This window comes from Ochotona princeps, chromosome 12 (assembly GCF_030435755.1).
Source record: "Ochotona princeps isolate mOchPri1 chromosome 12, mOchPri1.hap1, whole genome shotgun sequence".
Taxonomy (NCBI): domain Eukaryota; kingdom Metazoa; phylum Chordata; class Mammalia; order Lagomorpha; family Ochotonidae; genus Ochotona; species Ochotona princeps.
Genome location: NC_080843.1, coordinates 58342290 through 58364312, shown reverse-complemented (window position 1 = coordinate 58364312; position 22023 = coordinate 58342290). Strand labels below are relative to the sequence as shown.

Here is a 22023-nt window from a genome sequence, read left to right as displayed (position 1 = left end):
TGACATATATTTTCAACAACTTTCTGAAGACGCACTATATCATGAAATACAATTTTTTGCATCAAAACATTCACATATTTTAACAATTTGCACATTCTTTTTGAAATAACATCAAATTTATAACAAAATTAAAACAGGTACAAAATCATTGTATAAATATATATGCACTTATAGAATTTTAAATCAAATTCATGGTTTCATGAAGTAGTTATTTCTTTTGGGGGCTAAGCTGAATTTGTCCTTTTCAAAAAAACAACAATTTTTTCTTAAATGTATCCACTTAACATATTTGGCATTTTATTTCATTGCACAGATAACCTAGAATATAAGAAATCCCATGCCACTAACATTCTAAACCAACGCTCAGTTAGCACTGATCATAATCACACACATAAAACAACCACACTCAGCAGTGCCAGGAATCAGATATCATAGCTCCTGTACGCCCCATGTTTCCTTTATTTTCGTTCTATTATTTTATTAGCGTCTAATTTTAAGATGCTAGTAATTTTTTATTTCTTTTTTTAAAGACTTATTATATTTTTATTGGAAAGGCAAATATACAGAGAGGAGGAAAGGCAGAGAGGAAGATCTTCCGTCTGATAATTCACTCACCAAGTGACCAAAACGGCTGGAGTCAAGCAATTTGAAGCCAGGAGTCTCTTCCATGTCTCCCACATGGAGGGTCCCAAGGCTTCGGGCGGTCCTCAACTGCTTTCCCAGGCCACAAGCAGGGAGCTGGATGGGAAGCGGGGCTGCCAGGATTAGAACCAGAGCCCATATGGGATCTGGGCACATTCAAGGTACGCACTTTATCCACCAGGCCATTGCACTGGGCCCTAGACTTAATTATTTTTATAGTAAAGGCAGATTTGATCATCCATGTACTTGGTTTTTTTTTTTTTTTTTGATCATCCATGTACTTGTACACTCCATAAGCAGCCACAACAGCAAGAACTAAGATAAGCCAGGAACAACTTCTGAGTCTCCTACATGGGGGCAGGGACCCAAGGCTTTGGGCTGTCCTCTGCTGCTTTCCCACGCAATAAGCAGGGAGTTGGGAGCTGGATCAGAAGTGGAACAGTCACAACACAACACAGCATTCATATGGGCGGAGGCAGGGAGTGTCTGCCAGCAAAGTGAGCCACTACGGAAGCCCAAATGCTTATATTTTACTACATGAGTATGGTATTTTTAAAAGAAAGATTTACTTTACTTCATTGGAAAGACAGATATAATGAGAGGAGGAGAGGTAGAGAGCAAGATCTCCCTTTGCTGATTCACTCCCCAAGTGACCGCAACAGCCAGAGCTGAGCCGACCTGAAGCCAGGAGCCAGGAGCCAGGAGCCAGGAGCCTCTTCCACTTCTCCCATGCAGGTGCAGGCCCCCAGGGCATTAGACAGTCCTCCACTGCTTTCCCAGGCCACAAGCAGGGAGCTGGATGGGAAGTGGGGCCACCGGGACATGAACCGGCGCCCATATAGGATCCTATGGGATCCCAATGAGTGCAAAGTGAAGACTTTAGCCACTAGGCTATCACATCGGGCCCATCAATATGATACTTATTGCATCCAAGAAACAGTTCAAAAATTTCCTGGGGCCAGTGCATTGGCTCAATTAACTAATCCTTCACCTTGAAGCACTGGCATCCCATCTATGGACACTAGTTCATGTTCCAGCCAATCTACTTTCCATCCTGGGAAAAGCAGAGGAGGCGGCCCAAAGCCTTGGGTCCTTATACCCATGTGGAAGAACAGGAAGAGGCTCCCGGCTTTGGATCAGTTCAGCTCCAGCTACTGTAGGCATTTAGAGAGTGAACTGGTGGATGAAAGATCTGTCCCCACTGTAAAACTGTCTTTCCAATAAAAATCCAGAAATAAATTAGTGGGGTAGAGAGAGCAAAGACAATTCTTTCATTAAACCTTGTAAACATCAAATGCACATGGATCCTAGGAATATACGTATCTTCTACATATATATATATAAATATATATATCTTAAACATACTCAATAAGTGTAGCTTGGAGGCACTCTTTCTTCCCAGATATGCAGACACTGTAAATAAACCTTTTCCAAACCTCTGCATTATTTAAAATTATAGACACAATTCTGGAGATTCTAAAAAATATCTATGTGATTCTAGAACTATTTAACATCATAAATTGCATCTGAATCAAATATAGTTTAAGAACATTAGTGTTTTCAAGGTTCTTACAACCAGACTATTTCATAATTCTCTCAAATCAATAAAAAAACAGACTTTAACAATGTTAAAATTTAGGGTCTGGCGCGGTGGCCTAGCGGCTAAAGTCCTCACCTTGAGCGCACCAGGATCCCATATGGGCGCCGGTTCTAATCCTGGCAGCTCTACTTCCCATCCAGCTCCCTGTCTATGGCCTAAAAAAGAAGTTGAGGACGGCCTAGAGCCTTGGGACTCTGCACCAGTGTGGACGACCTGGAGGAGATCCTGGCTTCTGGCTTTGGATCGGCACAGCACCAACCACTGCTGTTACTTGGGGGGGGGGGGGGTAAACCAACGGATGGAAGATCTTCCTCTCTCTCTCCTCCTCTCTGACTTTGCAATGAAAATAAATAAATCTTCTAAGAAAAAAGCATGCCATTAAAAAAATGTTAAAATTTGAAAATTTTAATGAGTCAAATTTGTTATTTAAAAAATTCAGATCTGGGTCTGGGATGATAGCCTAGTGGCTAAAGTCCTTGCCTTGCATGCGCTGGGATCCCAAATGGGCGCTGGTTTGTATCCAGCTGCTCCACTTCCCATCCAGCTCCCTGCTTGTGGCCTGGGAGAGCCGTTGATGACGGCCCAAAGCCTTGGGACCCTGCACCTACATGGGAGACCTGGAAGAGGTTCGTGGCTCCTGGCACTGGCCATGCAGAGAGAGAATCACCAGATGGAAGATCTTCCTCTCTGTCTCTCCTCCTCTGTGTATATCTGACTTTGCAATAAAACTAAGTAAATCTTTAACAAAAAAAACACTATTTGTATTTGAGAGAGGAAGGAAATGAGAAATTTGAGAGACTTAAGAGGTTAGGAGGGAAAGGGGGAGAGAGATCTCTTCACATGCCTACAGCTGGGCCAGACAGAAGCCAAGAGCAGGGAACTCAGAGTTTCACATGGCTTTTAGAAATCCTATTACTTGATCCATCATGGCTGCCTCCCAGGGTCCGCACTAGCAGGAAGGCAGAATCAAGAGCAGAGCTGGTATCTGAACACAGGTACTCAAAGATCAATAGGTGTCTAAATCAACAAACTAAAACACGCTATCCTGTGCAAATTCAACTACAGTAGCTTTAAAATATATTTTGGTAGGGCCAGAACGATAGCCTAATGGCTAAATCTTCACCTTGCATCCGCTGGCACGGACTATATTGTTAAATCTACAGCAGTTGTGGAATTATTCCCTAATCAATACAAGGTAACAATTATTCAAACAATATTTATACTGTTAGGTATTACAAATAATCTAGAGATCACTCAAGTTACATAAGTGGAGGAGCATTTCACAGAGCAGATCTATGTCAATATTATAACATTTTATCTGAAGTACTTGAGCACCCACAGAATTTGGTATCAGTGTAGAGATGGAGTGGAAGACAGTCCTGTAGCCAACCCCCTCTCGATACCAAGGGGCAACTATACTAAGTACATAGACTGTCTCAGAACCACTAGCTAAGATTTTGGGGGTACTTATCATTGATGGTGGAGGCCGCATGGTTTTGGATAGAAGGCATGGAGGAAGAAGGGGTTGGAGTTAGCCCTGGACTCTAATGCTCTAGTTTTGGTTTTCCCTCTAGTTCTAACAATGTACAAGGCATGTGATATGGATATCCTTACCCATAAAATCAGAAATTAAGATCTATTTCTCCTTTTTTTTTAATACTTATTTATTTTTATTGGAAAGCAAGACTTATAGAGAGAAGATCTTCCATGTACTGGTTCACTCCCCAAATAGTCACAAATGTCAGAACTGAAGCAATTTGAAGCTAAGAGCTTCTTCTAGGTCTCTCACATGAGTGTGCAGGGTCCCAAGAAGCTGGGACATCCTCGGCTACTTTCCCAGGCCACAAGCAGAGAGCAAGACGGGAGCTAGAACCAACGCCTATGCAGAATCCCATGTTTGCAATGGCAGGTTTGCTAGTTTAGCCATCATGACAGTAAGGACAGTATGCTGCACTAAATACTCAACAAACTGCTCGCTCATGCAGCACATACATTAAAACTGGGACAACATTCAACAAATTACAGCAGGTATTGTTACTCTAATATGAGCACTGGAAAAGCTGCTAAAATAAGTTGCCAAATTAGGTCTCTAAAATCTAAATGACTTCATTTGAAATATATTCAACAAAATTATTGTAATTTACCTTAAAATACCATTGCACAGACAGAATGAGATCATGTAGATTATTGAAACTACATCCTAAGATTATTGAAATTACCCTGCTGGAAAAAGGATGCCCAGGGTGGTTTTGCTAGCTAAGGCTGGGCTCCAAAGGTGGCCAAAAGAGGTTTTTACAGATCAGCTACCTCATCTCTGACCAACTCCAGGCAGTTATTGCTAATTATGAAGTGAAGGCCTGCTTGTGAAAATACAGTCATTGGGCCCAGCGGCGTGGCCTAGCGGCTAAAGTCTTCACCTTGAACGCACCGGGATCCCATATGGGCACCGGTTCTAATCCTGGCAGCTCCACTTCCCATCCAGCTCCCTGCTTGTGCCTGGGAAAGCAGTCAAGGACGGCCCAAAGATTTGGGACACTGCACCGGCGTGGGATACCCGGAAGAGGTTCCTGGTTCCCGGCTTCGGATCGGCATGCACCGGCCCGTTGCGGCTCACTTGGGGAGTGAAACATCGGACGGAAGATCTTCCTCTCTGTCTCTCCTCCTCTCTGTATATATCCGGCTTTCCAATAATAATAAAAATCTTAAAAAAAAAAAAAAGAACTTATAAAAAAAAAAGAAGAAAATACAGTCATTGGTAATTTCGCTGGAGTAAAGAAATGTGAATTAGCTAGAATATTTTCGATTACAGTTTTTTTTTTTTTTTCTTTTTAAGGATTTGTCACTTACAGCAGGGAGCTGGATCAGAAGTAGAGCAGCCAGGACTCCAACCGACTCCCATGTAGGACACCAGCAGCCACAGATGGCCATTCTGTTCACCATGCCACACCACGGCTGGCCCTGTATTCACCTTATCTTAACATCTTTGGTTTTTCTACCAACTAGCCTTTGAAAATTTAACTCTCTGTACTTGTCTCTAGGGAGCAATTCTTTTTAAATAAATAAACAAGTGAAAAAATAGACTTACCTATTATTTATGCTTATATGAAAAACAGAAAGAAATTAATCTTCCCTTTGCAACAGCCAGGGCTGAAGCATAAGGCTCAAATTCAATTCAGGTCTCCAAGTAAGTGGCACCCAAGGACTTGCTGCCTCCCAGCGTGCACAAGCAGCCGGAAGCCAGAACTGGATGCACAGGTATACAAGAATCGCAAGCAGCACGCTAACCACTGTGCCAAATGTCCACTCCAGCTAAAATACTTTAAACTGGGCCCAGCGGCATGGCCTACTGGCTAAAGTCCTCGCCTTGAACGCACCAGGATCCCATATGGGCACCGGTTCTAATCCCGGCAGCTCCACTTCCCATCCAGCTCCCTGCTTGTGGCCTGGGAAAGCAGTCGAGGATGGCCCAAAGCTTTGGGACCCTGCACCCGCGTGGGAGACCTGGAGGAAGTTCCTGGTTCCCAGCTTTGGATCGGCGCGCACAGGCCCGTTGCGGCTCACTTGGGGAGTGAATCACCGGATGGAAGATCTTGTTCTCTGTCTCTCCTCCTCTCTGTATATCTGACTTTGCAATAAAATAAATAAATCTTTAAAAAAAATAAATAAATCTTTAAAAAAAATAAAATAAAATTGAAATGTCAATGAAGTAGTCACAGGATGTGGTTAAGAACTTGCATTTTCTAACATATTGGTCACTTAATACCATGCCAATTAAGTCCATAATGTTGTAAATTGTTGTTGATGTTATGTTGTGGCTTTTCATTGGACGGGATGATATTCTGACAGCTCTACCTTCAGACCATGGACGGTCTCCTTGAGAAACTGTTGAATTTATCTCGACAATAAGATGCTGAACTCTGTGCATGGTACATGCTTGCAATGAAGGAATCATGACTGGATTTGAACTGTAATACTGCAACAATGTGGAGGAATCCAATATGGGGGGAGGGTATGGGGAGGGGTTGGGGGAATTCCAGAACCTATGAAACTGTGTCATAAAACGAAATTAAATAAAAAATAAACAAATACATAAATAAAATGAAAAAATTCAAAAAAATTAATCAACATGTGGCAGGCACAATAGCATTAGGTTCATCTTCCGCCTGCCACACCAGCATCACATGGGTGCAAGTTCATGTCCCGGCTGCTCCACTTCCAATTCAGCCCCCTGCTTATGATCTGGAAAGCACTGGTCAAGTCCTTGGGATGATGTACCCATGTGGGAAACCTGGAAGAGGTGCCCATCTTTGGACTGGCACAATTCTGGCCACTACAGCATTTGGGGAGTGAACCAGCAGACTGACCATTCCTCTCTCTCTCTAACTCTGACTTTCCAAGTAAAATAAATATTTAGGGGAGAGAGAGAGAGAGAGAGAGAGAGAGAAAAGAAAAATAATCAACATTGTGAGGTCTAAGGGGGTGTAAACTTAATCCAACCATGATGTTTAGAGGTAGTACTTCCAGGGAATGATTATGATTACACAATACCATCAAGGTAAAGTCCCCACAATTGAATGCTGGGACTTAATAACAAGAACAGGACATAAACACCCTGTCTCTTGCCACATGCCACCTCAGGTCTCTGCCAGGAAGAAGGGTATCACAAACAGGCAGGCACGTGGCACAGGAGTTAAGACATTGTTTGGGATGGTGACAGTCACTATTGCAGTTCCCACATTCAAGTCCCTGTTCCACTTCTGATTCCAGCTTTCTGCTAATGCACATCCTGGGAGGTCTATCACCCACATGAGACCTAGACTGAGCTCCACGTTCTCTAGCTGCTGCAAGCTTTTGGGCAGTGAACTGGTGGACTGAACCTATTTCAGCCTCTTTCTTTTTTTCCCCAAAAACAAGGGTGGGGGGAGTGTCCATCACTTGGGGACCTTTGGACAACCAGAACTGAGTGTTGAATAAACCTCTTCCCAGCGGCTGCAGGCAGCTGCCTAGGATGCCCTATACCCAGGCAAGTATTACACTACTGGAAGAAAAGCAGCCGAAAGCTGGTGAGTATTCTGGCCCTAATTAATGCCAAATTTGTGTTAGCAAAACTATTATGTCAGCATAGTTGCTTCCCCCCCCTTTTAAAAGATATGTGGGTTGTTTGCCTTAATTTAAGATGACACGATGTTATGTATAACATGTTATGTTAGGTATGTTATATGTTGTGTATAAACTAAAATTGAAATGTCAATGAGGTGGTCACAGAAGGTGGTTAAGAATTCGCATTTACTTTTACCATATTGGTTACTCATTACTATGTCAATTAATTCCATAATGATGTAAATTTTTGCTGATGGTGTGTTGGAGCTTATAATTGATCGGGATGATACTCTGCTGGCTCTGTCGTCAGACCAGAGAGGGTATACCTAAGAAGCCGTTGAACTTGACTAGACAATAAGATGCTGGACTCTATGTTTAGTATATGCTTGCAATGGGGGAATCTCAACTAAACTTGAACTGTGGTTATGCAACAAGGTGGAGGAATCCACCATGGTGGGAGGGTTTGGGGAGGGGTGGGGAGAATCCAAGTACCTATGAAACTGTGTCACATAATGCAATGCAATTAATGAATTTAAAATAAAATTAAAAAAAAAAGATATGTGGGAGAGGGCTGGTGGACATGGGCTATAGGTTGTGTGGGGAAGTGAGTTTAAGGATGTGTGGGGGTGGGGATCGCTGAGGGAGCACTTTACTGTTGTGGAATGACTCTGGGAGTCTTCTATAGACCAGGCCACTGCACTCACAGGAAAACAAAGGAGTTGACACTGGGTAGTTTAGAGAGGGGAAACCACATGGCATGTCTGGATCAGACCAACGCACCCGTCCATGTGGGAGAACTGGGCTGGGTTTGGTGGCATCACCTGTCACCTACCAGCACACGTAAAAGCTAAGGCTGGGTATCTGCCTGGCAGAGCTAGGCCACAATACTCTCCAGTGAGTGTTGCGACAGGGGACAGGCACACATGGCCAGCATGAGAAAGAAACCAGGTCTGGGAAGCAGATTAGTGTAGGGCACATGTGGGCTCACTCCTGAGGGTCTGCAGTACCCAGTGGTTTGCACAAGAGCTAGGGCTAGAGACAGGCTGAGCTAGGCATGACCACAAAGCTCACTGACATGGGAACTGGGGCTGGGAGCAGGCTGGGCTGGTTCAGGTTGCAGAACCCACAGGCACATTTGAGAATTAGGTCTGGAGGAGGGCCAGGCCACACCACCTACCAGCACATGCAAAGGCTGGGGCTGGGGTGGACTATGCCAGACAGGAGCCTAGCACCCACAGGCATGCATGAGATCCAGGTCTGGAAGTAGGCATGGTGAAGGTACATGGGGTACTCTTCTAAGTCACAACTCCCTCTGGTAAACATGAGAACCTGGGCTGGAATGAGTTAGGCCAGGAAGGGCTGCACCACTCATCAGCATGTGGGGCAGGCCGGACTAAGCCAGGCCAAGCCTTAGCACCCACTGGCACACAAGGCAGGTGGGATGGGGTGTGGCTAACGCTGGGCTACACTACTTCACCTGCTGGTTCATATCAGAGTCAAGGATAGAGGCAGGTTGGGCAGGACTAGGTCACAGACCCACTGGCAAGAGCCAAGACTGGGCACAGCCCAGGCAAGGCCAGGCCAGGCTACAGTACCCACTAGCATAGTATAGGATGGGTCTAGAGGCTACAATACCTGCCACTTGACAAGAGGGTCAGTTTGGGGGTTGACCAGGCTAGGCTAGGCTGCAGCACCCATCAGCATTCAGCTGGGACTGGGGGCAGACCAGGCACAGCCAAATTGCAGCACCTACTGGCAAACACCGAGGTAAGGCGAGTGGTGCCAGACTTGGCTGCAACACCCGCTGGCACACACAAGACCCAGCGCTGGTGGCGAGCCTGCCAGGGGAGCTTCAAGGACTCCTGCAATAGGTTACTGCTCCCACTGGTGAGTTGGATCTGGAGTCAGACTGGACTGGGCAGGGCTGCAACACCAATCAGCACACATGCGAGCTAAGTTTAGAAGGCCAGGCCAGACTAGACTACCACATCTGCTGGCACATGCAAGAGCCAGACTTCGCCATAACATCCACTGGCAGGCAGCCAGGCCTGGGTGGGTGCAAATCATGTCAGGCTGGACCATAGCACCCCCTGGCAGGATCTGGGGCCAGCAGTGGGCCTAGTAGCAGCTTATCCTGGTGAGCATAGCAGCCAGGGCTGGGGGCAGGCCAGGCCAGACAAGGTGACAGCACCTGTCAGCATACGTGTGTGCTGGGTCTGGGGTGGGTCAGGCAGGCTAAGCTGCAGCAGCCATGGGTGTGTACAACAGCCAAATGGAATGCAGGACAGTCCAAACTACATGGCTGCACATGTCAGCACACACAGGAATTGGTGCTGGAGGTGGGCCAGTGGAGGTTACTGAGGGTCACCCCGACTAGATGACCTGCTGGCGTGCATGAGGCCTGGGTTTGTAGCACGATGGGTTGGGCTATGCCACAGCACCCAGCAGTTTGCATGGGAGGTAGGACTAGGGCACAACTGACTAGGACACTGCATTCAGTGGTATGTGCACAGGCTGATGTAGTGAAGGACTGAACTGGATCCCCCCCACTAGCTGGCACATGCAGGAGTCAGGCCTGGCGTCACCCAGCTAGGTTTCTTGGAGGGACTCCCCAGCTAGGTCACTGGACTCAAACTCTAGTAATCAGGAAGATCACAGGATATATGATTTCAAAGTGCCAACTATTGGGACTGGGCCTCCTCAGTGCTAATGCCTGAGATGCAGACAGCATGCCAAAATGCACATGGGGGACACGACAGCCCGCTCTTCTAGGCCAGCAGAGGATGACAAGTGCCAATTAAAGAATGGAAAGCAGAACAGGTTGGACAATTCTCCTGGCCAAGCTTTGCAGCAAACATCTAGGTGTATGGATGCACTGAAGTGGACTTTGTCAACCAGCAGACCTTAGAAAAATTCTTCTCAACCCTGAGCAATGAAACCAACAATGTCTCAGAACTACCAAAACCACTCAAGAAACACCCTTAGAACACTCTTTCCCACACAGGGAGTCTCTAAGGCGTCATCAAAGGCACTCCCATCCCCAGGTGCTAACGTAGTTTGACAGCAAGGAGTGGCTGCCCAGCCCCCACTGCCATCAACCTTGCTTTCCTGTGGACACAGGAAAAAAATAAAAATACATTAAAAAATAAATATCTGTTCCACCTTCCTCTTCCATACCTCAGCCCCCACCCTAATTAGTAGCCCACACAGACATACATCCTTTCCAACTATGTAAGCAACACTAAAAAAAAAAAAATTTAATTTAATTTAAAAAGAAATAAAACCCTTTTATTTTTATGTATCCAGCCACAAGTATTCTGCCACAATATTGAAAAATGAACTGATACAGCCAGGTATAGAGCTATATATCTAGTAGATATCTTAATGAAGACAAAAGCTATCATTTAATCCCTAGGTTGATCTCTCACCAGACCTGTATACTTTTTGCTAAGAACTTGGGACCAGTACCAGGGTATAGCAGATAAAGCCACTGCCTGCCAAAGCAGGTATGCCATAAGGGTGCTGGTTCTAGTCCTGACTGCTCCAATTCCAATCTAGCTCCCTGCTAATGGCCTACGAAGAGCAGAGAAAGGCCAAAGTGTCTGGGCCCTGCCACCCCAGTGGGAGACTAGGATAAAGATGCTGTGGCCATCTGCAGAGTGCCCAACATATGGAAGATTTTCTCTCTCCCCATGTAAAGAAATTCCTTCTTTAGCCTTTGCTCCTACCAAATAGAAATACAATCCAGGGAGACGTACAGCCTAGCAATTAAAACACCACTTGGAATGGAAACATCCCACAGAGTGCCTGGGCTCAAGTCTCAGTTCTGCTCACAATTTCTGATTCCTACAAACCCCGGAAGGCCTGAGGCAGTGGCTCCAGTAACAGGTCACTGCCACCCACATAAAGCATCTGCGTGTGTTCCAGGCTCCCAGCTTCAGCCTCTTAGTCACTCAGGACTTCTGGGGAATGAACCAGTGGATGGGAGCACCCTCCTGTCTACCTTCCTAACTCTCAAATGAAATAAATTTAAAAATACAACCCATCTCACAAGATTTTTATATGTGAAAGTACTCTGTAAATCCTAAAATAATGACATAAATGACATAAATCATACCTGCAGGCACTGTAGCCACCATTCTTATAGCACCTGCCAATTCAAATAAACACCTATTACATAAATTATCTCTATCATCTCCCACTGCAATTATGTCTCCTTGAAATTCTACTGAATTACCTCTATTTTATTCACCTCCCATTTTAACATACTCCAATAAACTCTCCTAAAACTAACCTTCCTTTGTTTCTTTTACATCCACTTAGTCAAGTAACCCTAACTAGCAGCCCACTTAACTCCAAAATTTCAACTACTCATTTTTTTCTGGAATTATATTCTAAATTAAGAATGCACATGATCATGAATCCTCACATTTAATTTTTATCCTGAGTTAAATCTCAAAAAAAAAAAAATCTTCACTGAAAAGGAATCAAAAAGCAAAGACCAAACTTTCAGCTTAATCACAAAGATCAGCTTATAATCTAGCTTGAAATTTCTAGATCATAAATGGCATCCTTCCCTAACCTCTTATGTTTGCTCACACTGTCTTACAAGTAAATATTAAAACAGATCCTTCAACCTTTTAATCATCACCCAAATATAGATTTTTCTTCTTATTTATCAAAACCTTGCATCACCCCACACAAAATTGAATGGCTTCTTCTGCCCCTATTTTCACAACTGCCAATGTACTCAACTCCAACACAATGCTTTAACATGAAAACAAAACCAGCAATCTAAAATATTTTGCAATACAATAAAACATCACTATTTCTAACTCCATTAATTCAGGTACTGCTCACTTCAACACCCTTAAATTAAAAAAAAATCAAAAAAAGGTCTGCTCCGTCAATCAATGGTTATGAACATGGCATGGTGTTCAATACCTTCAAAATTCCTTTCCTTCTCTCTCTTGGTTCTTAAAACAATGCAAAGAAAATAGAGACCATTTGTTACACTAATACAGAATAAAATTTACCAAGGGCCACAAAGAAATAATTCAGTCAAGGCCAAATTATTCTAGCATCATATCCAACTTTTCATGACTAGCTGAGTCTAAAAGGTAAGACCAGCAAAGTTCTCAAGTACCATTTGATTTCATCACTATCGTTACTATACACGGTGTATGTTGGGGGCACTGATAATGCCCTGCCCTAAGATGATGCCTGGACCCTACTGCCTTTTGGAGCCTTGGAAGTGCCCTGTGATTGGCCCTTTACCACATGCCTCGGGTGTGTAAGCTGATTGGATAGGATTGACAGATAAGTCAGGGGCTTTGGGGGAGGGGCGGGGCTTCTGCGTAACGGTTCTAACAGAAAGCGACAGAAAGCGGCGGGGTAACGGTTTTAATGACATTGACGGAAGCTCTCAATAAAGCGCCTCGGCCGATCTCCAGTGTCGGGTGATTTCTTCTGCAGGATGGGAGACACCGATAGGTGTATTTATTGTTAAAGCCCTTACCAAAATCTAAATATGAAGGGCAATTCTCCCTTCCCTTATCAGAAAATTTCTTAAACGTCTGTAGTGTCAGATGCCATTAATAAGCATTACTTTCCACCAGAAACATGAGACCACTTTTACTGACTGCATCATCATTTTTAGATAATGGGCTACCAAGTATTCACTTGGTAAACTTGACTCACCGAGACAATGTTGTTTTCCCAGAACCAGGCAGACCTCTTAGAAGAATAAGTAACTTCTGCAATTTATTTAACTTTGCCTCTTGATACTGCTGGCTTGCAAATCTGTCTATTCCATTATGCTTGTCCACTGAAGGGTCTTTCCAGCATCCCTCCCTGATTTCACAGAAACCATTCACATACCCATCTTGTGTACTGTAGCCATCTCTAGGGGGATGAGTACTAACATTACGCTCTCCTAAGTCAACGTAGCTACTGTTCTCATTAGGAGCCAAAGAATTCCACCTAACATGACAACTATTAACATGATGTCCATTTTGCATCCGAGATTCATCTTGGGCGTGGAAAATATTTGGTGGTGGATTTGGCAGAGCACCAAATTGCTGAATATTTAACTGACAGTTAAAACTGGGAGGGGGAGGACCATGGGGTACTATAAAAGGAGGCAGTGACTGCCATTCAGGCCTGAATGAAGGGAAGGAAGTATCACGAAATGTAGATATTTGTTGTCCATTACAGTGACGGCTGGCAGACTCATCCCCCAAGCACTGTTGATAATCACAATGTGACTGAACAGCTTTAAAATCTTCCTTTTCTCCATCAGATTTTAAAGGATCCTTCACATGATACTGGTAACATGGAGATGGAGTAAGTTGTTCCGGAGAAGGTTCAGGCTCCTTACAACTGCCTTCTGAGTCATCTTTTTCATTTTCAAGCTCTTCAATTTCTTTGTAAAACTGGGACAATTCACTGTCAATCTCTGGCTTTCTAGAGTTAAATTTCTGTTTCTCTTCTCGCCTTCTTTTGCCCTTTATACCATTCAGATTGTCTGCCTTTTCACTGCATTTCTTTTTCTCAGGGGGTTTGTAAATAGGGCCTATAAACGCTGTACTTGTACTATAAATCTCATCATCCTTGGTTAGCAATGGAGGATTTATATCATGTAAACCTTGTGAAGTACCAATGCCATCTGGTTTACTGTCAGGCATTTCATTACAAAAAGGTTTCAGCAAATCCGTAGTTTCGGTTTTGTTCACTTGAGGATATCTCTGCCCTCTGACATCCACGACGGTCAAAGGGACCCAATCACTTCCAGTTTTCTCTTGGACTCTGTGCAAATCAGTACTACCATGATGCGGTAAAACATATGTCTCTGCAGTTGATTTCAATCTTTTATGATACGGTCCACTTCCCAGTTCTCCAGGTCCCAAATATTTAGCTTCGATTCCACCGTTAGACATCTGACAGGTAAATAAACACACAATTATTAGCTAATCTATTTGAAAATGCATTTTCTTAAGCCAGAAAGAGAAATCTCTCACCCAGTAGTGAAAGGCCAGGTCAAAATCAGGAGCTTGGAATTCTATCCCGTCACCCATATAGGTGTCAGGGTCCCAAAACCACCTGCTGCCTCTGAGTGCTATTTGGAGGAAGAAAGCTAGCACTTGGAAGCACTTGTTTGGGAAGTGCATATCCCCAAGCAGTACTCCAACTACTACACCAAATGCCCAATTCTGGCTAATATTTTTAAAAGCTCTACAAAAGGCTGGTGCAGTGGGGTAAGCCACCACCTGTGATGGCAAGTGAGCACCAGAGCTCTGTTAATACACCTGGAAAAGCAGCCCAAGCTACATTAAGTACTCGGATCCCTGTCCTCCACAATGGAGACAGAAGCAATTTCAGCCCCACCGTTGCAGCTATCAGGGGAGTAAGCCAGCAGATGGAAGATCTGGCTCTACCTATTTATCACCCTGCATTTCAAATAAATAAGCCTTTAAAACAAAAAGTTAAATAAGCTTCTTCATAAACAGACACTTAAGTTTGTGATACAAGCACTTATGGTCACATCTTCACAACAAACTATAGTCAAATTTTAATTTTGTTACAACTTATTATTTAAGTATTTTCAAAGCATAATTTATAGGAATGTTCTCACTAAAGTTAAATTAATATCCCTTTAAAAAAATATCATCTTTTAGAGCCAGCACAGTGGCATCGCATATTAATCCTCCACCAATGGCATAGGCATCCCATATACATACGCATAGGCTGGTGTCCCAGATACTCCAATTCCAATCCAGCTCCCTGCTTATGAACCGAGAAAGCAATGGAAGATTGTTGCCGCCGCCGCCCAGCAGCGCAACACTAAAACAACGAGGCATACTCTTGAGGTTCCAGGAAAAGCCGAAACTGGAACCAGACCCTTCACTGCCAAAAGTGGCTGTGTTTAAAACCTTCTCTCCGCTGCTCCTGTCTCCATTGGTCTAAGCTTTCCTCCCCGCTGCTTCTCTCCAGCACACTTCCTCCCACCCGTTGTTCTCCCTCGTCCCGCATTTCTGTCTGCTGTGCCTCTGTCTGTCGTCTTCGTCCCAGTCTGTCCCGCCTAGCTTTTACCGGCTATTTTTATATCTTTCTCCACCAATCACTTCTCCCCGTGGGTCCACTTGGCGCTACGTGATAGGCCAAAAATCACAGCGAGAGCATTAGCCTATCCCTGTGACTTCCTGTTAACCCGCTGGTGAGACCAACTCCGCCTCCTGGCCCTGGGCCAGCCACCATCTTGCGATGCCCCTCCTATTCCAGCTTTCCTATTCTGGGGGGCGGCTTCAGCACCCCGCTCCCCACAGAAGATAGCCCAAGTCCTTGGCCCCAGGACCCAAGTGACAAGCACAAAAGAGGTTCCAGCCACTGCGGTTATTGGGGAGTGAACCAGCAGATGTCACTTCTCTGTCTCTCCTCAAAATCTACCTGTCAAAAAAAGCTGGGCCCAGAGTGGTAGCCTAGCTGCTAAAATCCTTGCATTGAATGTGCCAGGATCCCATATGGACGCTGGTTCTAATCCAGCAGCCCCGTTTCCCATCCAGCTCCCTGCTTGTGGCCTGGGAAAGCAGTTAAGGATGGCCCAAAGCCTTGGGACCATGCACCCGCGTGGGAGACCCAGAGGAGGCTCCAGCTTCAGATGGGCTCAGCTCTGGTTGCTGTGGCCGCTTGGGGAGCAAATCATCAGATGGAAGATCTTCCTCTCCTCCTCTTCTCTCTGTATATCTGAATTGGCAATAAAAATAAATAAATATTGGGCCCGAAACGGTGTCCTAGCTGCTAAAGTCCTCGCCTTGAACACGCCAGGATCCCATTTGGGTGCCAGTTCTATTCCCGGCAGCTCCACTTCCCTCCAGCTCTCTGTTTAGGGCTGGGGAAAGCAGTCAAGGACGGCCCAAAGCCTTGGGATCCTGCACCTGCGTGGGAGACCTGGGAGAAGTTCCTGGCTCCTGGCTTTGGAATGGTGCAGCACTGGCCAGTGCGCTCACATAGGACAGAAGATCTTCCTCTCTCTGTCTCTCCTCCTCTCTCCCTCTCTCTATATCTGACTTTGCAATGAAAATAAATAAATCTTTCAACAAATAAAATAAAGCAAGGGCCATGCATGACGGCTCAGTGGCTAAATCCTTGCCTTGCGACTACCAGGATCCCATATGGGTGCTGTTTTGTGTGTCAGATACTCCACTTCCTACCAGCTCGATGTTTACAGCCTGGGAGAGCAGCAAAGAACGGCCCAAAGTCTTGCAACCTTGCACCAGCATGGGAGACCAGGAAGAAGCTCCGGGATCCTGGCTTTGGATCAGCTCAGCCCCAGTCACAACGACTGGGGGAGTTAACTAGAGGACGGAAAATCTTTCTCTATCTCCTCTCTGTAAGTCTGCTTTTCCAATAAAAGTAAATGTTTCCGCAGAAATAAAAATAAATAATTCTTAAATATATATATATATATATATTTATCATCTTCAGTCTAAACAACCCATCTCTAAATTTCGGTATTTAGGTAAATTTGCAGAGTTGAAACAGTAACGCACTCTTTCGCAAAGATACACAATTTTGTATTCAGAAAAGAAGCTTTCCCCAGACTGACATTTATATGTAAACACTGCATCATAAAGGTCTTTATGTTCCAAACTGTTAGGGGTATATGTCTTCAGTCATTTAAGTATTACAGGGACTGGAATGTCACTCTTCGTGGACCCTTCTGCCCTGAGTTTAGTGTAAGGTGATTACCAAATCAATGTAGAGCAAACATTTAAAAGGAAAAAAATGAGCTGAGTTGCATGAGGAAGACACTAACCTATCACGCTTAATTTTTTTTTTTTTTTAAAGAAAAGAACCCTAGCCAGTCTTCAAATCAAAATTTCTGTCTTTTCCAAATGTTTGGTCCTTGGTAGAAAATACAACTTTGTTTCTCCGGAACTGTCTTGGAGAGAGAGTCAGGAACACAAGTCACAATGCAAGTTTCGTTCGGTCGGCTCCCTCTCTGGCCTTCCTGCCTAACGCGAGCGAAAACAGGAAGGACGGACAGACCGGGGAAGGGCGGAGGCGGGCTGGACCGGGGCGCGGCGGCACCGGCGGCACCGGCGGCCACTCCTCGCCCACTCCCCGTCACCTCCCCGTTCCAAATGTCACCGACAGGCTCCGAGGAGGAGCTCGCGAGGCGGCCCTCCACAACCTCGGCTCGGACCGCAGCGCCGTCCCCAGAACGTGCCCCGAGGACACACGCTCCTGTCCTGCCCTGGCTCTCACCACTCCGGTCCTCTCAGCCCTCCGGCCAAGCCGGAAAGAACCCCAAAGGAGGAAGCAACCGAAAAACGCCACCGCACCGCCAGCCGCCCCTAACATGGCAGCCCACTCACCTTCCTCCACAGCTCTGCATAGGCCGTCTTGGGGAAGACGCGAACCCCTGGGAAGGTGAAAGAAGCGCGTCTAGCGACCGCACCAAAACACAAATGCAGAGGGACGGAAACCCCACCCGTGAGGACGGGGACGGCGAGCCGCACCTCCGTACACAAGATGGCGGCCGCCTCACGGTTACCCGGGCCGGAACTCTGGGCTCGCGCCGGGCATTGTGGGAAGTGCGGTCGGCCTTCCTGTCGGGGGCGCGTTCCTCACAGCCGCGGGAGAAAGTCCGTCGCAGTCCATCGCGAGCCGCGCGCCCTCATGCGGCAGGAAAAAAAAAAAAGTTAACCGGAGCTAGCACCTGTATCTGGAGCCGAAGAAGCTTATAAAAACACCAACTTTGGCTGGGAAAAAACAAAAACGGCGCGACCTCTTTGACGTTCAATATTGAAAGAAAGAGCAGAAATGTTTGGCACCCCAACCTCGCAGTGCATGCTTTTTTGGGCTTTCTAGGAAAACAAAGAATCAGCCGACTTTTCAAAGGTGGGTTAACATCCGTTGTTGCGGGCGTTGAATGGAAGACGAGCAGACGGAAAAAGAGGCTCCTTGTTAAAGAGATCCCGATAACACAAAATGCTGAGAAAAACCACTCAGTGTCAGGCTTCTATCCTGTTTTTGGAAGTAAGACTGATTATCGGTTTTTCCAAGAAGGTGAAAATCGGTAGGGACCCCCAGTGCCTGGTAGACGCAGTGGAGTGTGTTTGTTAAATTAAAAATACTGAGCAGCTGGCAAGTCCTGAGGGCACCTGTGCCCTGCTCACCCCAACTCGCTCGCTAGGCTTCCCTGTTGCCTCAGGTCGCTACTAGGGGAATTGCTCATCATGTCACATTCAAAGAATTATTTCTTCCGCCCCACCAACTGACATAGCAGAACGTTTTTGGTTTTAAAAGAACAACAGTTGAAATCACAGGCTGGGTTCGTCACATTCGCTTATGTAATAAACATATGACCAAGAGGGCATACCAAAGCTAACTCTTCGCCTCAAAGAATTTTCTTGAAATACAAATTCCCACTAGAATTGTTGTTTGCTCCTGATTTGATTCAGGTTATCCATCCTTCTTTAAAGCAAAAACACTGGGGTCGTTTTGACCTTCCCAGGATGCCATATTTCTGCGTCACACAGTGTCTCTTAAAATTGTTGGGCCCGGCGGCGTGGCCTAGCGGCTAAAGTCCTCGCCTTGAACGCGCCAGGATCCCATATGGGCGCTGGTTCTAATCCCGGCAGCTCCACTTCCCATCCAGCTCCCTGCTTGTGGCCTGGGAAAGCAGTCGAAGAAGGCCCAGAGCACTTGGGACCCTGCACCCATGTGGGAGACCTGGAAGAGCTTCCTGGTTTCGGATTGGTGCAACACCAGCCATTGCAGTCACTTGGGGAGCGAGCCATCGGTCGGAAGATCTTACTCTCTGTCTCTGCCTCTTTGTGTATATCTGACTTTGCAATAAAGATAAATAAATCTTTAAAAAAAATGGGACCTTTAAGTCTTTGCCTGTGGCTCCATCATCCCATATGTACACTGGATAAAGTCTTGGCATTCCGCTTTCAATCCAGCTCCCTGTAACGGCCTGGGAAAATAGCTGAGGATGGACCAAGGACCTGGGCTCCTGCCACTACATGGGAGATCCAGAAGAAGCTCTTGGTTTCTAGCTTCAGATGAGCTGGGAGTGAACCAGCATATGGAAGCTCTCTCTCTCGTTTTCTCTGTATAACTCTGCCTTTCAAATAATAATAGACAAATCTTAAAATAATGAAACACTTGTTCCATTGTCATTTCTCTAAAGTCACTCCTGCCGTGGGCATCCAACCTTTCTCCTGGGATCCCCACAGAATCCACACATCACCCCTTAACTAGTGTGAAGGCATAACAGGAAGCAACAGGTTCTTGCTCAAGCCACAGCCAGAACCTGTAGTGGTTGGTCCTTGCTTGTCCTGTATCTTAGATGCTATCTGTGGAGATTTCTGCACCTAGATGAGTAAATTTTTAGGGAAAAATATATGTTTCTATAAAATACATTTGTTATAGAAATGTATAGTTTATTTTATAAAGCAAACTGTATATGTAATTGTATGAATAGAATATATTCCAGACTGGTAAATGTCTATGTATTAATAGTCATTTCCTTGGTGGCATAATGATGAGGTTTTTAATCCCTTTTAAATCTTACCAATACTTTCAGATTCCTATATAATGAGCACTTTGCTTTTTGCACAGCAAAAATTAAAAATACACATCTAAACTGATTTGTAGCAGGAAAAAAAATCAATGCTTCTCAATAGCGCCATCTGCTGGCTGTTGTGTAAAACTTAATTTGTAAATTTTACCAAGCTTTGTGGTGTTTACAAATGATATAGAAAAAACTAAATTCCTGTGTTAAAAGAAATGATGCTTTTTATCTATCCACGAAAAGCTAATTTTCTGGAATAAGAAGTGACACATGAGCGGGCACTGGGGCAGTCAGCTGAGCTGTCGCTTGGGGTGACAGTCTTGCATGTTTGAGTACCGCTCATTGAAAACCCTGTCCCTTTGCTTCCTGCCGCTGTGCCTGGGAAGGGAGCAGGAGATGGTCCCAGCGCTCAGATCCCCGTGCCCACACGGGGAGCCAGATGGAATTTCTGGCTCCTGGCTTCAGCCCAGCCTAGCCATGCTCCCTGCTGCTGCTTGGAGAGTGACTCAGTAGATGGAAAGATCTCTCTCTGTAACTCTGACTTTCAAATAAGTAAATACATACATACATATATATATATATATATATATATGTATATACACATATATATGTATGACATTTGCCTGTAATGGAAATGTGAAAGTAAAAGGTTGTTTTGTTATTTTTGCCACTGTACTCTAGAAAGTTGATTTTGTTACTTGCGCAAAAATAAGTAACATCGATGAATGATTGTATTTGAATATATATAAAATATATATGATATGTGAAGCATATCATATTTCAGGAATTCATTTACCCTTGCAGAAATATTCAGAAATACAATTCACTTTTTAAATTATTATTTATTTAACTCTTCAACTGACATTGCTTTTGTTAAACTAATGATGAATATTTTCCTAAACACAAATGGCCTTTTTGGATGATAAGGTGAGGTGACATATTTTGTGTAAAAATCTCTCAGTCATCTATCTTTGGAATATTAAAAAAAGCTATCAAAAAATAAAACATTTGTTACCAATTTGAAGGAATGTTTTGAAACAATACCTCTTCAATTTTTCTTGTGTTTTCATAAGTCAATCAATATCTCCACAAGTTTATAGTATTACTTCTGACTTATGTGGGTCTTAACATAAAGGCATTCAAGTATATTTGTGATTTAGAATGAGATTTAAGATTCTTTTTTTTTTAAAGATTTATTTCATTTTTTAATTGCAAAGTCACATATACAGAGAGGAAGATCTCTGTCTGATGATTCAATCCTCAAGTGACCACAACGGCTGGTGCTGTGCCGATCCGAAGCCCGGAGCCAGGAATTTCCTCCAGGTCTCCCACGTGGGTGCAGGGTCCCAAGGCTTTGGGCCATCCTCGACTGCTTTCCCAGGACACAAGCAGGGAGCTGGATGGGAAGTGGAGCTGCTGGGATTAGAACGGGTGCCCATATGGGATCCTGGTACATGCAAGGTGAGGACTTCAGTTGCTAGGCTACCACACCGGACTCTGGAAGTCTTTCTTTCTTTTTTTTTTTTTTTAAAGATTTATTTTTATTACAAAGTCAGATATACAGTTGGGAGGAGAGACAGAGAGGAAGATCTTTCGTCCAATGATTCACTCCCCAAGTGAGCCGCAACAGGCCGGTGCTCACTGATCCGATGCCGGGAACCTTGAACCTCTTCCGGGTCTCCCACGCGGGTGCAGGGTCCCAAATCTTTGGGCCGTCCTTGACTGCTTTCCCAGGCCACAAGCAGGGAGCTGGATGGGAAGTGGAGCTTCCAGGATTAGAACCAGTTCCCATATGGGATCCTGGTGCGTTCAAGGCGAGGACTTTAGCCACTAGGCCATGCCGCCGGGCCCTGGAAGTCTTTCTGTAGAACTTTTTTTTCTATACCTCAGAACTGTCAAAACCACTTAAGTGGTGCCCTTGGAACATGCTCCACATTTGGGGATCCAAGTAGCTGTCCCCCGTCCCCAGGTACTGATGTGGTTAGTCTGCTGGGAGCATCCTTCTCCCCTTCTCTCTCTGCTACTCCAAGATGCAGGGAGAAAAAAGAAATTGGAAGATTGTCTCATCCACTCTCCTCCACACCTTGACACCCCCCAC

At 44.9% G+C, this 22023-nt stretch overlaps 1 protein-coding gene across 6 annotated transcripts in view; it reads right to left on the bottom strand.

Annotated features, from left to right (window-relative positions):
* N4BP2L2 (NEDD4 binding protein 2 like 2) overlaps positions 1-18000 on the bottom strand; it is a 70773-nt gene extending 52773 nt beyond the window's left edge. For 2 of the 6 annotated variants that reach the window (XR_009246424.1, XM_058670887.1), the window contains exons 1-2: positions 17719-17988; positions 13043-14280 (exon numbers count right to left, since the gene is read on the bottom strand). Coding sequence is in view for 4 of the 6 variants with exons in the window: in XM_058670887.1 (XP_058526870.1) it covers positions 13043-14280 (1238 nt within the window). In the remaining 2 variants the exon portion in view is untranslated. Of the gene's footprint in view, positions 1-13042; positions 14281-17718 lie in introns of all 6 variants that reach the window. The other 4 variants (XR_009246423.1, XM_058670883.1, XM_058670882.1 and 1 more) reach the window with 4 other exon arrangements.
* Positions 18001-22023: the final 4023 nt, after the last annotated feature.